The sequence below is a fragment of the Alnus glutinosa genome, chromosome 11 (assembly GCF_958979055.1).
Source record: "Alnus glutinosa chromosome 11, dhAlnGlut1.1, whole genome shotgun sequence".
Classification (NCBI taxonomy): Eukaryota; Viridiplantae; Streptophyta; class Magnoliopsida; order Fagales; family Betulaceae; genus Alnus; species Alnus glutinosa.
In genome coordinates, this window is record NC_084896.1 from 9,725,164 (window position 1) to 9,742,596 (window position 17,433).

At 35.4% G+C, this 17,433-nt stretch overlaps 1 protein-coding gene across 1 annotated transcript in view; it reads right to left on the bottom strand.

The window, feature by feature from the left end:
• Positions 1-7,333: 7,333 nt before the first annotated feature.
• LOC133881892 (UDP-glucose:glycoprotein glucosyltransferase) overlaps positions 7,334-17,433 on the bottom strand; it is a 61,603-nt gene continuing 51,503 nt past the window's right edge. Inside the window, exons 30-37 of the mRNA XM_062320960.1 lie at positions 14,935-14,999; positions 13,436-13,538; positions 13,118-13,276; positions 12,861-13,001; positions 12,705-12,748; positions 12,497-12,611; positions 8,099-8,251; positions 7,334-7,954 (exon numbers count right to left, since the gene is read on the bottom strand). Of these exons, the coding sequence (XP_062176944.1) occupies positions 7,778-7,954; positions 8,099-8,251; positions 12,497-12,611; positions 12,705-12,748; positions 12,861-13,001; positions 13,118-13,276; positions 13,436-13,538; positions 14,935-14,999 (957 nt within the window). The 3' untranslated portion in view covers positions 7,334-7,777. The remainder of the gene's footprint in view (positions 7,955-8,098; positions 8,252-12,496; positions 12,612-12,704; positions 12,749-12,860; positions 13,002-13,117; positions 13,277-13,435; positions 13,539-14,934; positions 15,000-17,433) is intronic.

A 17,433-nucleotide genomic window follows, 5' to 3' on the forward strand; every position in this document is an offset into this window, starting at 1 on the left:
ACACAAGTTAAATTTTTTTTTAGTTAAATGTGTAGGGAGTCTTGTGCCTCTATTCATTATATTTGCCTTAAAGCGTTTGATATATCAATGAAGATCGATTTCCCTGTTCAAAAAGAGCTTATCAGGCATCTCCAAATAAGCCAAGACATGCATGCATTGGAGTAGCTCTGGTTTTCTTCCAAATATCAAAATTTAGTTTGGCCTCATAACGGATGGATGGGGCAAAATATGCATGTAAATGATTGGGGGATTTTTACTTTTATTATCATTAATCATTATAACCAGGATATCCTTTCCATTATCAACTAGCCAGCTAATACCTTTTAAAAAAAATTCCCTTCATTCCAAAATGTTCATCAAAATCAAGATCCTTACCGGAGGCCTGCCTTAAGCTGAAAAAGGTTAAATTTACTTATGCATCTTCCTCTAATCATACAAACCCAACCACAAAAAAAATATGGTCTGATTTGACAATGATTTTTTAGAAATGTCTTTTTTTTTAAAAAAAATAAAAAAATAAAAAACTTTTTAGCCAAAAACTAAAAGTAATAATAAACAATTCCAAACATTTTATGTCACGTTAGTGTACTCTTTTTTAACCAAAAAGCAAAAACACTATGTAAAATATTTGGGTTAAATATTATTTAGCCTCCCCAACTAAAAGTCATTTTTTATAAGGCACTACGAATTGGCAAGTGTCGTAATTTGACTATTCAGATTGCAAATCTGTTATGGTTTAGCCTCATCCGTTACAGGTTGCTGTCTACTTAGACGGAAAAATGGTTACAAGCATGGCACATGATCACCTGGGCCAAATTCTCTCCATTGTGCAACCCCTGGCCATGGAAAAATATATATATATATATATATATATATATATATATATATATATATATATATATATATATATATATATATATATATATATATCACAATGGCATTTAAAATACCTAACTCACTTCAAGCATTTGCTTTAAAGTAATATTTGGGTGTATGTACTTGTGTGCATACTCTAGTACGGTGCAAAGCACCAGACGCATGCACGGCAGTGGGTTGTAGGGCGCTACTAGCACCTTGATGGCGCACTTAGCATGAAACATCGGAGCTCGGAGCAATCTGATCATGACAATTCAATTTTGGACAGTCAGAATCATTCGATCTAAACCATGTGATGTTTCTTAGATAGATCTAATGGTTCGATTTATTCGACAATCACTAAAATAAACTGTAAGGTCAAATCAACTTTGATCTAATGGTTGAAATTAAATAATTATTATTAAATAATCATTGATAATTATTTAATCTGATGGTCAGAAAGAGTATTCAAGTTTAATTGCATTTTGCAAACAAGTAACTAAACAACAAAGAATTTTTAAAATCTATTGTATCTTGAAGAAATATTTGTTGTAACTTTTTGCATAATATTTGGTTACAACAAATATTTCTCAAGAGAATAAATAGTTTTTCTTACACAAAATAACTCATAAATTTAGCATTAATGTAGCAAGCATATGCGCATCGAGATAGAAAGAGAAAAAAGTGTTGCCCCACGACTTTCATATTCTGCAATGATAGTTATATGACAACTTAAATTCCTCACTTTTAATTTCTTGTTGAATCTCCCTTGGAAAATCAATTCGAAGATGTATTCTTCTTTGTTCTCGTAAGCATATGGAATACGGCACCTTATGTCACGATCTGAGAATATAGAAGCTACAGAACAATATGTTAACTACATCTTCACAATATTATATATATAAAACGATTATTCACAATTTATAATTGCTTAATAAATCTAAATCAATATATACATTATAATGCTATAAATTATATTGTTATCTTATAACTATTTCACAATTCTGGCATTCAGTCCCGACCGGCCAATCTTTAGATCAATTCTTGTTAAAAAATAAATAAAATTAATATTTGGTTGGGACTGTCAGGTCTGATAAAAATATGGTATATATCATTACTCATATATATATAATGAGTAATTAATGCTATATACGATATTTTTATCTCACAACTAGTCTACAATATTGATATGACAGTTTTAACCAATACTTAATTTTATTTTATTTTATTTTTAACAATCACTAATCCATAGATTAGTTGACATTATCACATCAGTTAAAATGTTTATAAAATAAAAATATAGTTTTTATGTCATAATAATGTATTCACAACCGAAATCCACAGCATCATATTTCATGAATAGAAATCTTTTATCAAAGCATGCATTTATGTCTATAATTTTCTGATTTCTTGTGTGTCATTACAAGTTGTAATGGTGATATATATATATTTTTCTCTTATAATTTTGTCAATATATATCCGAACCAAACAAAAAAACGAAACGACAAGATCAGGTGGGCACTAATATCAATAAACCTCCGTACGTACGAGTTTTCCAACTAGACTTGAAGTAGCTCAAATATTCTACCTGATCGTGATAGCTGAAAACCCACATAATCAATTAAATTAACAATGTCAACCTTAATTTTTTAACCTTGGTGATAAGGGGTGGGGGAAGATGGATTATTATTTCTGACAATTTTAAACAAATAGTAGGTTTTCAAATTAAAAAATTAAGGCCATTTTCTTTTGTCGAAAAACGCTTGAAAAATGCCATTTATTAAAATTTTGGCATATTAGATAGTTAGAAATAATTTTTTTTTTGAAAAATGCTTCTTCTTTAATTTTTTAGAGACGTTTCTTTTTTAGAAAAATAATTTTTTATTCTAATTATTTTTACAATATAAAAAGTAAGGACCTAATAAAAATATACTAAATTCTTAACTATAACGTAACATGCCATCTTTGTAATACGTAGTATTTTCTGAGCGTTTCGATCTAAAAGAATGATTTAAATTTTGTAATTTAAAATTTTACAGATTTTTAAGAATTGTAAGGTCTTAAGCCGACAGAAGATTAATGCTATATAATCCGATGGAGCTGTCTGCGTGCTTCAAATCTTGTACATACTGTCACTGAGTGGGTGACTATGAGTGCACTATATATATATATAGATTGATTGATCGATCGATTGATTTGGGTGTCACTGATGATCGATTGATTGGAATACTTGTGTTTCCACAAAGCATGCATGACTGGCAAGCAGCAAGTAGTGGACACTACGTACTGCATATGTATTCATCCTGCACATATATATATATATATATAGTGCATGGAGTTGAACTTTGTCATCGCCATGAATCATTCTTACACCACTATATATATAGTATGCAGAAAAGCTAGACAGGCAGAGAATATATGTTACCAATTCATATAAACATATCGAAAATTAAAATTCGATATATACTTGCATGTCGGCATCATTAAATACCAAAAAGAAGATAATAATTATCAAGCACATAGTTTTTTTTTTTTTTTTTTGGATGAAAAAAACCTTTATAGCACCAACCAACCAGAAACACAATCCCACTATTACAATCTACACACAGGCAAGAACGAGCAATAAGCTCTGCAATCCCTTACAACAGCAAACAAGGAAACAAAGGCGGACAAACAACAATCTGCCTAACACCTAAAAAAAAACATCAACAACTAACAACCAAGAAGACTATTAAAAAGGAAGATTCCAAAGCTGGGCAATCTTCAGATTCTCTCTTGTCCTCTTGAAATTCCCTTTAACCAACAATCTTGCTCTAATTTCCCATTTAATCTTTGACAGTAAAGCTTTCTCAGTAGTAACATTACTGTTATGAAGCAAAGCATTCCTCTGCCTCCACAAATTATAGACTGCAGCACCCAAACACAGAATCCTCAATCTGGTTTTAAAACAGTCTCTACTCAATTCAGTAATACACCAATAAGTAATCTCTTCCCATGTTTTCAAAGAACGATGCTCCAAACAAAGGACCATAAGACTTCTCCATATACGTTTACTAAAACCACATTGGAAGAAAAGATGAGCCTTGTTTTCAATATTACCTCGGCAAGAAAGCACATAGTTTGTTCATATATATATATATAAGAACACATCGTCTGCTGCATGCGAATTACAAAACTACTGAATGTTTGTGAGAAGCTCTTCATCCATCACATCCCATTTTTGCTTTAGTTTCTTCTACAGATTGAAGATTAATTACTTCCAAAAAAAAGTAATTTTCACGTCCATTTGGTGATAGAACAACTAGATAATTAAGAGCAGCAAGAGAAATCAAAACTCTAACAGTAGATATCCGTGCAACCGGTGCATATGTGTGAAAATAATCGTATCATCTCTTTGTCTAAATTCATTCTTTGCAACTAAACTGGTTTTAAACTTAATTAGTAATAGTACCATGCATCAGCATTAAGCTTAAGTTTGATGGGAAATTATTGATTCAATTTCATCATTCATAGTCTTTTTCCAAAAAGCAACATCTTGTGAGGACGTTGCTTCTTGAGAAGAATTAAGATGAAGGATCACTAGCTATCAACATTAAGCACAAACTTAGTTTCCTTCTTCACCTCATTTCTAACTCCTTCTACCAGGTAGATAAGAAAATCTAGTCCAAAAGATGTTTCTTTCTTAAGCCTTTTAGTACTTCTCCTCAGTTCAAATTCGTTAGGATGTTTATTTTCATTATCAACACTACTAGGAGTACAAACAATATAAGTATCATCCTTTTGAAAATCAAATTTAGTTAAATTTTCAAATATATATATCATTTGAATCTAAGTTTAAAAATCTGTAAGTCATGCTATATTTTTTGTGAATATCCAATAAAATCACATTTATAGGTTTTAGATTCCAACTCAGGCCTTTTGCATGTGATCTAGCTTACAAAAATAGGCCAAAAACACCCCACACTTGTAATCTTTTCAAAGATGGAGGCCAATGTCCTTGCCATAACTCACAACTCTCTTATAGGGTACTCAATTAAGAATGTAACAAGCAGATAAAATAGAGTCACCCCACAAGTTAAGTAGAAAACCGCAACTAAATAGCATTCCATTTACCATTTTGATCTACCAGAGTTCTATTTTATTTTTTTCTTTCTGCATTAATGCCTTTTTGCTGAGGTATATAAGATGTCGTGACTTGGTAATTTATCTATTGAGTTTTATTAAAGTCTGTAAACTCATTTGATAAATATTCACCCCCACAGTCCGACCTTAACGCCTTAATATTTTTACTTAATTAGTTGATTTTCTACTTTAGCTTTATAAATTAGAAATTTTGAAAAAACATCATTTTTGTTTTAAAGTGAATAAACATGTGTATATCTAGTGCAATCATCTATGAATGTCAGAAAATACTTATTACCAACATGAGATTCTACCTTTTTTAGATCACATACATCACTATGTATAATAAGTTCAAGAATTTTAGATTTGTGTTCAATATTTCGAAAAGGTTTCCTAGTTATGTTAGATTGAGCACAAATGTAACATTTTTTTAAACCTATCATCGGCATTGGAAATCAAGCAAAGATTAGACATGTTTTTCATGGAACCATAATTTACATGTTTTAATTAATCTACCATGCCATAAACCAAAAAGAAGAAAAAACGATATAATATAATTAACCTGAAGACTCTTTCATTACATTCATGTTAATCATTCCATTATAAAGAGTGGCCATTTCCCACAAAAATCCCATTCTTGGATATAAAAAAAAAAAAATTAAAATTAAAAAAAAAAAAAAAGAAAAAAAAAAAGAAGAAGAAAGGTTCATACATCATCTTGAAGCATCTCTTATTAAAAAGATCGCTAGAAATTCAATTTTTTGTCATTTCAGGAATTCACAAGAGTCGACACTTTTCCTGAGATGAATTTTAGCATGACAGTTCCCTTTCCAATGACCTTAATTGGTTTGAATGTTGCCCATTTTCACCTCAGTTCCATCATCAACCATTTAGTAAGTCTTGAAAAACCTTTTATCCATAACGGAAAATTTGTTCTAAATTTGTTGGAAAATATGTATGGGAAAGGGAAAATATGAAGGAAAAAATTATAAAGGACTTCAAGGCTAGATTACAATGATGATTTCTTTAGAATGTATTTTGTCTCATTTCTAAAAGTGTTAAGACGATTGGATAAAAAATTTACCAAGATACAATGAAGCCCCAGAAGTTATTCTAGAACAACACTTTCTAGAGTAACCTAATTAAAACACCCTTAGAATGAGAATAGTATAAAAGGATTATAGGAGAAGAAAAGATGGTTAGTGTGTTGTGTCTTTGGAGATCGATGACCAAATGGTCATTTTTATAATGGTTTTGGACTCATCGATCTCAAGCTTGTTTATTCAAAATAATTTAGAGCTCCGAGTGAAAAGTGCGCCTCATAAAGCCCAAAGCCCATGTGCGTATCGCGGGCGGCGTTGCCATCGCTAGGCAACTAGCTCTATTCTCTATCACTCAAGTTATAGTTAAAATGAGAAGGATACCTTATAAAGTAATTGACTTCTCTATCTCTAATTAACCAATGTTGGACAATATTTTCTTCATACACCTCAAAATTTTAGTTTGCCCTCCAAAATTTTGGATTGACATAAATTATTAAAATCTTTCAAATGAATGCAATTAATACTTTGGATGAAAAATATTTTATAATTATTTGAAATATTCAAAATAAATAATTTAATGGGAGTCCCACATCTTTAGATGAATGTATAGTATAGTCTTGCCTGCTAGCTTATAAAAATGAAGGGTAAAATATTTCAAAACCCCTATGTAATTTTTTGAATTTTGCGTTTTGGACCTCAATTTTCAAATTGGCAAAATTAATACATGAGTTAACAAAGTTTAAAATCAATCCGCTCCTTCAAATCAACCTCAATTGAATTGCAAGTCAGAGAAGGCGAAGTTGAATACCATGAACCACTAAGCACACATGCCACTCACAACTCAGTCTCAGTTGTACCCCAATCAACCATCCACCAACCCCCTTCCTCCTCTGTGTACCCCACACGCCGTAATGGAGCGCACGGGTTACACGAACTGCCACTCTTTTTGATCTCCTTCATCACAGTACCTCTAGCGTTCCTTTGTAATGCCATTTTGGTCCACCAGAAATTTTAGATCCAGATTTAGACCTCAAAAATATTTGATCTCTGTGGCTATCTACCCAACAGCCTCAGATGGTGTCTCCTTTGCTACCATGCAACTACCTCTTAATCTCTCTAGTTTCCTCATAAGTTGGTAAGGTGCTAAGTTAAAATAGATTTCCATTGTTGATACCCACAACGTCCACCATTGGCCACTATAACCGTCTTCGTTGGTAGCATTGGATTTTCTTTTTGGTTTTAGTATTTTGAATTTTGTAATTTTCGGTTTTTGTAACTGTGTTGTTTGTACTTGTTTTTACTGATCTATAAAATAAAAATGAAAGAAAATATATCCAACTCAAATCAGATAATTGCCTCAAAATTGTAAATGGAAACAATTTTCATGTTTTTCCCGAGTGTTTCCATATAAAATAGCTGAAAACAGTTTCTTCAAAGCTTTTAGAGTAGCTGGTAAAGGAATCATAAGCCCCAGGGAAAATAATAACATCAACAGCTAACTACTTCTACAGACTATGAGACTTGGAAGTTCTACTTTCTGAACTATTAGATAGGGACAGCACAGCTCCACAGCTTGTTTGCAGAAAAAAATTGCTGGGCTTAAAATCCCCCCTTTGGCATATAAATTCCTGGTGAAAGGAAAACTACCTACAGGTTGAGTAATAGGATGGCAAAGTTGTATACTTGTTCAACTCAGATGCTTCAAGATCTCCTTGAGAGGTTCTATAAACTTGGAGCTGAAACTGTGTAAATTATATTCACAACTCTGACTTTGATTCCAGGTCTTCCTCTGAAGAACTGTCTCTTGTTGAACTCTCTGGTTGATTAGAAGATGGCTCTTGGAGATCCACTTCATCATCACCTATGATTTTTGCGGTGAAACGTCTTGCTTCCAAGTCGAGATCTGGCCACTCGGAAACTATTCTTCTAGCACCCTGTGAAAATCACAACTGAAGTTGGTAAAAGCGAAACGAAAAAGTGCAGACAAAAAAGAAGAAAAAAGATAGACCGCGTTTAATGATTATGTGGTTCAACTGTTTAGAGAAAGAGGGAGCACAACTGAGGGAACAAGCATTTACCTGAAGCTTGGGTTCCTTTGTCATGGGATTGTTGCAAAGATCAATGGTTTTTGCTTTGGATTTTGTGGCATTACCACACCAGGACTCACACCACAGCCATTCTTGCGGCAGTGAAAAAATGGGTACTGTATGCTGAGCGTAGTTTGGAAGATCCTGAAATACCAAGGCATTCAGCAATCTAATAACTTCAAAGATAAGCATAAATGAAAAAGAAAATCATGGGGAATTTGAATGACCATGAAATATACACACGTGCAATGTTTTTACAGACCATAACTTACAAAAAACAAAAAGTCGTACCAAAAAGCTGAAATACAATAGTCCTATAAATGAATTGTTTAGCCCTGATTTGGTATCACTACTTTTAAGGACTTCTTTTGCTTTTGACTCAAAATACATGGTTTTAAAATTTGGCATCATGTTTACTAAAAAAAGTTCTTTTTTTTTTTTTTTTCAAATGAGTTATACCTCAAAATAACCACTTAAACTTAGCTATATAAAAGTGCTTCTCTTTTTTCTTTTTCTTTTTTTTTTTCCTTCAACCCATCTCCTAATCTCTCTCTCTCTCTCTCTCTCTCTCTCTCTCTCTCTCTCTCTCTCTCTCTCTCTCTCTCTCTCTCTCTCTCTCTTATTTTTCTTTTTCCTTCAACCAAAGCCTCTCTCGACACTCGACCCACACGTCACCCCCAAACATTGTGATCTCCGGTGTCTAGCCCCTCACTTTGGCCCCACTTAGAAATTAAAGGAGTCCTACTTAAAAAAAATAAAATAAAATAAAAAATAAAGATGGAAAAAAGTGACTTTTCCAACTATAGCAATATGAAAAATGGTAATTTTTCTAACTATTGTAAAAAATACGTTGATTTTTCAACTACCAAAACCAACTTTTCAGTTTCCGATAATTGCCTTTTGTTTCAGATAATTATTATTTTTATGAATAATACCAGACCTTATTTTTCAGCACAACTAATTTTCAGATAATTACTTAGAAAAAATCACAAATTCAATAGCCACTTATCAGTTTCCCAATAGAGTTGACCAATGGGCCTTAACATAGTTCATTCCTCTACCATCATTCCACCAAAAGATTCAATAAAAGATTTTTATCCTGTTTTTAGCAGATGGAGGGAAAGGACCAAAGAGAATAAGGGGAGGAGGGTGGGGAGAAGAGGAGCAGATATGGAATACTTATTCTCTTCCTTTTGAGTGTTTTAATAAAATAGCAATGAGAGAGGAAGAGATATCTCTCTTTTTTTGGTAGCATAGTAGAAAGTAGAGAAAATGATATGTGCTAAGGAATAGCTTGGACTGTTACTGAAATTATGAAAATTGTTAAGAGGTAGAAAGGGAAGTGCAAGAAAAGTACAAATATCATTGAACATTATGTCCTCTTCCTACAAATTCCCTAGCTTTGAGGGAACAGTAACCCTCCAAGTCACTTCAAATCCTCTCCTCCTTCACCCTCTCTGAAAAAATACATCCAAACAGTGAAAGGAAACCTCCAACCCTTTCCGTCTCCCTTTCCTCCATCCAAACAGATTATAAGTCTTTCCAAGCAGTGTTTAGATGATTAGTGGCTTTTCTTAGAATGTACTCAATAATGATAATAATGGTAAATTGTGCAAACCTCTCTCAAGAAATGTCAGGAACTTGCCTCTTATAATAAAAAACGGCAGTCTACCCCTTGAGATTTGTGATCCATATAATAAATACACCTTTTGACCACTCATGTATCATTATAAACTGTGACAAAATATTTCTTTCTCAAACTATTTTTTTTTTTTTTATAAGTAATTGTAATTTTATAAAAAAACAGCGTAAGACGCCCCTAGTACACACGGAGTATACAAGAAGCAACAGCCTCACCACCGACCCGACAAGGAACAGCCCACAAAACAACCCAACCCTAAGCCCCTAAAGCTCACAATCTTCAATCATATCTCACCTCCTATGGTCCTCATCAAGGGCAGAGAGGAAAGCCATAGTTCTATCCCCAAAATACATAGAGCACGCCAAGGACAGCTCCAAAGGAGAGGTAGCCTGGAGACCACCCGCAGAATTGAGAGGGCGGGCGCTTGAGAAACTACGATCTGCCTGTGAAAGAGAGGAGGAGCTCGACTCAAGAAACCCCCGCTTGAGAAAACCCACATCTTCATGATTTCCTTGACCCACCACCGGCTTTGGCTTCCTCCCTTTACGTTTGTACTGAATAAGAGGCTTGGACGTGGGTTCTTCCAGGGAAGAGGAAGGGAGAATCCTCCCTTCCGGAGAGCCCATCACAATGGAAACTTGAGAACCCAAGGCAGAAGTCTCCGACCCACGCCCTAAGTCCACAGGATCAAGAACCTGTGGAAAAAGCTTCCGACCAGCCTCTGAGGAAGCCATAGAATCCGTAAAAATAGCCCCAGGATCTGTCGACAGCAAGGTCACCAGCCCAGAAAACACTGGAATAGAAGAGGGAGATGCCGAAACAGAAAATAACGGCGACGCCGAACCCGCTACCTCAGAGGCATCTGACGAGGCAATCTCCATACTCCCAGAAGGAGAACGAACTAGAAACATCTCTGGCGTTGACACTGGCTTGTTACACGACGGACGGGGAACACTAGATTTCGGCAGAAAGCAGGCCATGCGAAAACCAAAACGTTTTCGACCTAGCCCAAACCCGAAAGACCGTTTCATCGGTAACAAGCCTTTGAGTTTAAGACCCAGAATGGACCTAGAACCCCGGCCCAAGAATATCCCAACCACTCGGCCCAAAGCCAAGTAAAACCTATTCCGCATGTTTTTCCCCGTAAACAAATTTGAATTCAAATTAAACCCCTTTGCTGACACCACCTTGCCTCGAGCAGAACACCCTGGAGAACTCTGCTTGCCCAGCGGACAAAGGGACTTGCCCAGGTCCGGCGGATCAACCGGAATGGACTCCAGAAGAGAGCAATCCACCGCCGTGCGAGAATCCTCTGGGATATCTCTTCTCAAAATCGGAAAGAGATCAAGAACGCACGGCTCCTCCAGCGGCGCCCTCATCCTGGACTTCCGACCACCCACAACTGGGACCAAACCCGACCTCAGCACTTCCGCATACGAAAGGCCAGTACCCCTAGAAATCAAACCCGCTCTTGACCCATCCTCCTTCCCATCTTTCTTAACCATCGCAAACGATGATCGTATCCCACATCCCACCATGTCCGAGAAGAAGTTTGAGACCTTTCTCAGCTCGCCGGAGAATTTATGCCAACACCATCCTCCACGCCCCTCAGGGATTCAAATGCTCCCTCTCTGACCACCCAACCCGAAAGCTGTCGCCTCTAAGAACCGGCCAACTTTGTTGCTATCTCTCCGAGCGATCAAGAGTTTCGACCCTTCTCTAAAAGACTTGACAAAATCTTGATCAGCCGGGAAGCCCAAAAGAACTTCCAATATCGACGCAAGCCAGACGGCACAATGGGTGCTCAGAATGACCTCGCCAAGAAAATCTTTTCTTCTCTCCACCACCCGTAGCACCGACGCCCCCTCCACCACCGAGAAAACAAAGGACTTCGACTCAACAATAAAGCTCTTCTCCATCGCAAGAAACCCCCAAAACACAGACGGCCAGCCCACAGGAGATTTACATCTTCGCCGAAGCAGAATACCACCCAAGAATGAAATCCACCGGTTGATGCCCTTGTCGTTGAAAAAAAATTAAACAAACAGTATTGCCAAGAGTACTCCACAGACTAACACTCCTCAAACTATATTCCCATCCAAAGTAACCTCAAGTGATGGTTAATAAACAGATTGGTTAGATGAGAAGGAAACTGAGGGGGGGATTAACAGTAGCCGACGGGTAGAGTTTCATTTCCAAAAATAGGAGGTAAGTTCTTGACATTTCCCTAAAATATGAAAATCAATAATTAGTTATTCACTATTTGTGAGTAAAAATTGAAAATTGCAAGGTTAATACTAAATTCAAGAACTAAAGTTTCTCACAGTATTTTAAAATCAGTTAATTTGCATTTCACAACCCTAAAAAGCTTTTTAGTTGCATGTGCATCATCTTTTTTCATTTTTTGTTTTTTTGGCTGGAATGCATATGATTTATTCATAGCTTAAAATATGAAGTTGATTACATTCAAGTTGAAGACTCCACAATCTCTAACAAACTCATAACATAGGATGAATACGATACAACTCCAAAAGTACAGAAACAAAACGGAACTTATCATTTTCACAAGTCATACAGAGTCAGAGTAATGCTAATATTAAGTAATTATTCAATAAAAGTAATTATTCAATAAACAAATGGAAACATGATATTGCTAACATATGAGGAACTGGAATTGTTAAGGATAATAAAATGAACTCGAAGGAAAAGAAAACATTGAAAAAACATCTTGAACTTAAACCACCTACCTGATCCAGATTGGATAGACTGTTTGGATCCTTGCTAAGACTTTCGTAGAAAACTCTTAGATTATCTCCTGCTGCAGTCTCTCGGAATTTTTTCAGATCAACAACATATAAAGCACTGAACAAAAGTAAGTTGCTCGTTAAGCCCAACTGCTATTCCTGGAAAGGGTTATTCAATTTAGCAACACAACGAACAAAAGCAGTTACCTACCTTATATGGTATTGTCTTCCCCGTAAATGATCTTTCCAGAAACCCTGTTCCACAGAAAATAAAGCGAAAACATAGGCAGCAGTGTATTAACATGTGTATGACGGATCACCTAAAACAATTAAGAACAATAAAATTAAAATAAAAAGAGGAATCTACTTGTCTCCAAAATCGATATCCATCCATATCCTTGTTGTTGTCACAAAAAGGAGTATATGCAAGCGGTCTTCCTTTAATATCCATGTCATAGAGTTCTCCCATGTCTGCCCTGACAATCTGATCTGCATCAACAAAAATAACCTGCAGATAACGGTGGACTTTTAAGATATCATATATGTGAAGTTGGCAAGCAATAGAAGATAAAGAAGCAAAAATAAAGCAAAATAATTTAAAATAGAAACAAGAAATGTTAAAACCTTTTCCAAAGAAATGGGGAAGATAACATCAAGGAACAAGATTTTATAGGCCCAAATAATTCGCTGCTTCTCTTTCTGCTTATGCAACCATGTGGGCCACTTGTAGGTGACTAGCTCATAATCAAAACCATATTCTTGTGCCATATGTGGAATCACATTCTGCATGTTATATCAACCACCAAGAGAGTGCATGCACGTTAAGACGATTTTCTTTTATATTATTTTTTCTCGAATATGTTTAATGGCAAAATACTAGGAAGATTTGACAGGAAAAAAAAAATAAAATAAAAATAAAAATTGATCATAGACATATACAACCTTAAATTGAGGAGAGAGATAGTTCTTAATGAACCAGAATTTAACTGGACGACGTGTGTTCTTTAGGACGCTTAGAATCATGATTTTCAGAAAACGTTCATACCTGCCAGAACATATCATGAGATTGTTACCCAAAAAAGCAAACACATAGTTTGTGAAGGGGGGAGAGAGAGAGAGAGAGAGAGGAAAAGAGTATCACTTGGTCAAACCATGAAAAATTTGTCAATAAATGAAGTATGGATTTCAATTCAGTATGCAGCTGTTATGTGTGGGATAAAGGGTTGCTGTCTATTCATAAAAAAAACAAATAATAATAAAGGGGTTGCCGTCTACCACCTAAAAGCATTGGCAATGAGAGGGTTGTTGTTGCCGTCTCTCTGACACATGCATGGTGTGAACATTATCAGAAGCCAAATAGTCTAACAATTGCATCCCCTCAAGGAATTAACTACTGGTATCATAAGAGATATCAAGGGTCCTCAAACGTGGAGAATAAGAATCAAATTTCAAAACATCTCACATTAATTTTTCACGAGATTAGAGTGAATTGATTTTGAGAACCTGCTCTACAATAGAGATGCCAAAAAGTGCAAAGTGCATGCTCCTACCTAGATAACCATTAGAATGCATTTTTTGTAAAGATACCAAATTCTCACACACAATGCACACACAATCTGACCATTATCACTAGCCAAATAATGTACAGCAATCTCATTGCCCCCAAGGCAAAGAAGACGATATCAGCAAAGATATCAAAGGTGGTTAAATATGGAAGTACCCATAACTATTTTAAAAAGACATTGGATTTTAATTTTAAAATAAAAATAAAGGTGTTCAGAGTGCATTTCTCGGAATACAAATATTATGCAGTACAAATACTGTCTGTAGTTACAAAATGTGCTACCATGCTTTTCAAAAAATCTAAATTATTATTGTAACATTCAGATATTAGCCAAACATAACATCAAATTCAAATATAGTTCATTTAAACAAGAGAGGTCTAAAGAGCATCTTACCAGCTAATATCCACAGTATCTCTTAAAAAGGAGCACAATACATAAATAATAATAAAAATTTATTTTTGATAATTATAAATAACAATAACAATAATAATAATAATAACAACAACAACAATAAAAATAAATAAATAAAATTAAACTTTCTATAGATTTTAAGATACAGTAAACCATCAATCATACTCTATTTAAATATTCCTTTCATTTAGCTTCTCATACTCATGTATTTAGAAATTTTTATTAACAGTTAATGCAGTTAAATAATTTTAGTGTTTTGGGTGTGATAATGACAGAAGCACTGATCAGAGCAAAGTCACAATAGTCATTACTTACAGTTGAAACCCCATGTATATGCATGTATGCATCAGACATATGTAAGTACATTTTAAACAGAATATCAAAATTATAAACTGATAGCAGAAAACTGCTTAGAGGCTTCTATAAAATTAGAGGTGAAAGATAAAGAAAATAATAAACACTTACAGGTGTCCAGAAGCGATAGAAAAAATATTAATTGTTTTCCCAACTCGCCCACCCTTTCCTTGCTCCTGAAGGGAAAAAAAGGTATAGCTTTATCATCGTCTTAATCACAAAAGACCAGGTAATCAATATATCATTTGTCAACGGTCTTTGTACCAAATGGCATCTCCTCCCTTTCTAATAAGGGGTTAGATCAGGGCTTCAATCCTATTGGATGCATTAGTTATCTTTGCCATTTAAAAATAAATTATTTTGATCTTGGTGTATAAAATTGGTGAGGATATGACATTAGCACTTCCAAGTTAGCAGAAGGTTTTATTTATCAAAATTAATAAAATAAAAGCTAGGTCATGTGAAGTATTATAGAGTGTATAATGCATAATAGCATAAGTGGAACATGAATCAGATGCAAGATGCAACATGCAACATGCAAGTGACAACTGTCAAGATACACAACATAGAATTCCCAAGAGGAAGTTACTAAGTAACAGTGAAGCACAATATTAGTAACAATATGAGGGGAGTCTACTGATCACCTTCTTCTTCATTGTGAAGTAGGAAAAGATTTACAGTGCTCAATATGTAATTTGTTTGATGTTGATTGGGTAATGCCTAGAAGGGTGAGACTTCTTGATGAGTTAGGGAGGTCAAGTGGGGTGTCGTGACATTTTGGAAGTTTGGAAGTTAGCTCCTTTATGTTTAATGTGATGTATTTGGAAAGAGCGGAATGCACAAAGCTTTGTAGATAGAGAGACTTTGGTGGTGGAGCTGAAAAGGATTCTATTCAACTCCCTTTACACATGGATAGCAACTCATAATAGTTTGTTTTTTTTTTTCTAGTTTTACCAACTTTTTGAACCAATGTTCTTTTTCTGCTGAATAAGGAATTCTCTTGTATACTTCTGGTGTACTACGGTTGTGCCCCTCTGCACTTTTCACTGAGATTAAATTACTCATCAAAAAATTTCTGCACACGCTACCAAGGTATGCCCTCATAAGAAAACAACATTCACATAGCACAGCTGGAAAATTAGGAATAGATTCTTCTGTTCTTTTTAGTCTTCAAGTATTTTGGGCCAGAATTTTCATTCTACCTAAGAAGGTCATCCGAATTCTTGAGCAGAAGTTTAATCGTTTTCTGTGGTGTGGGAAAGATGCAAAAGCCAAGGCTAAGGTGGCTTGGGAAAAGCTGTGCTGTCCTAAGTCTGAGGGAGGCTTGGGCTAAAGAGACTTGAAGAGTGGAATCGTGCAGCTATGTTGAAGCACATTTGGAGCCTTTTTGCCCAATCCGATTCTATTTGGGTTGCTTGGGTGGACTCTTATTGGCTGAAGCGGAGGAGCATGTGGAATATATCCATCCCCAAAGTTTGTTCTTGGAGTTGGAAAAAGTTGCTCAATCTCAGGGAAACTGCTAAGAAGTTCCTTAGCTTTAAAGTGGGTGAGGGTACATCTATCTCTCTCTGGTTTGACCTCTGGCACCCAGCTGGTAGATTGCTGGATACTTATGGCTTTCGTATTGTTTATGATACTGGAAGCAGTCTTGATGCCCTGCTTTCTTCTGTTATCAAGGATGGGAAATGGTCATGGCCTCCTGCTAGGTCGGATACCCTTGAGGAAATTCAGAATAGGCTGTTTGATGTTGATATTGGGGATGGGGATAGTCCGGTTTGGAGTTCAAAAAATGGGGTCTACTCATGCGCTGATACTTGGAATTGTCTTAGGACAAAATTTCCGGAGGTCCCTTGGTGTAATGTTGTCTGGTTCCCATTTGCTATATTCCTGGGCATGCTTTTATTTTGTGGCTTGTTTTCCATGATGCCCTTGTTACTAAGGACCGGATGTGTTGGTGGGGGTTTGAGGGAAATACCCTTTGCAGGTTCTGCTATGGTGGACAAGAATCCATAGCCCATCTTTTCTTCCATTGCAGTTTTAGCATAAGAATATGGAGAAATCTGATGTCTCTTTGTTTGATTCAGAATCCTTATGTGGAATGGGATCATATAGTGGACTGGTTCTGTAAGATGAAAGGCCATAGTTTGCAGATGCTTCTCTGTAAACTTTGTTTGGCAGCAGTTGTCTATCACTTGTGGTGCTTAAGAAACGACTTATGTCATGGGAACACCCCCCCGTACTGAAGAGGCTCTTGCAGCTAGGATTCAATGGGAAGTCAGAAGTAGAATCTTGTATAGAAGGAACACTGAGCAATCTGATATGGCTAGTAGGCTTAATCAGATTTGGAAGTTGTAGTTGTATTGCTGTATTTCCTGTTTTGTAGCTTTTGATGTTTTTGCTTAGTGCAGGTTGAGTTGTTTCCTTGTTGTGGGCAGGGTTTCCAGTTTTAACTGGAGTGAATTGTATTCTGCAGAGTTTGGTTATAAAATGCCTTTATTCATCCAAAAAAATAAAAATTTAGGAATAGAATTTAAGACCATGATTGACAGTTGATTTCACTATATGAGGATGGGGGAGCTGAGATATCTGAAAAGAAATTGAGAAGAACCA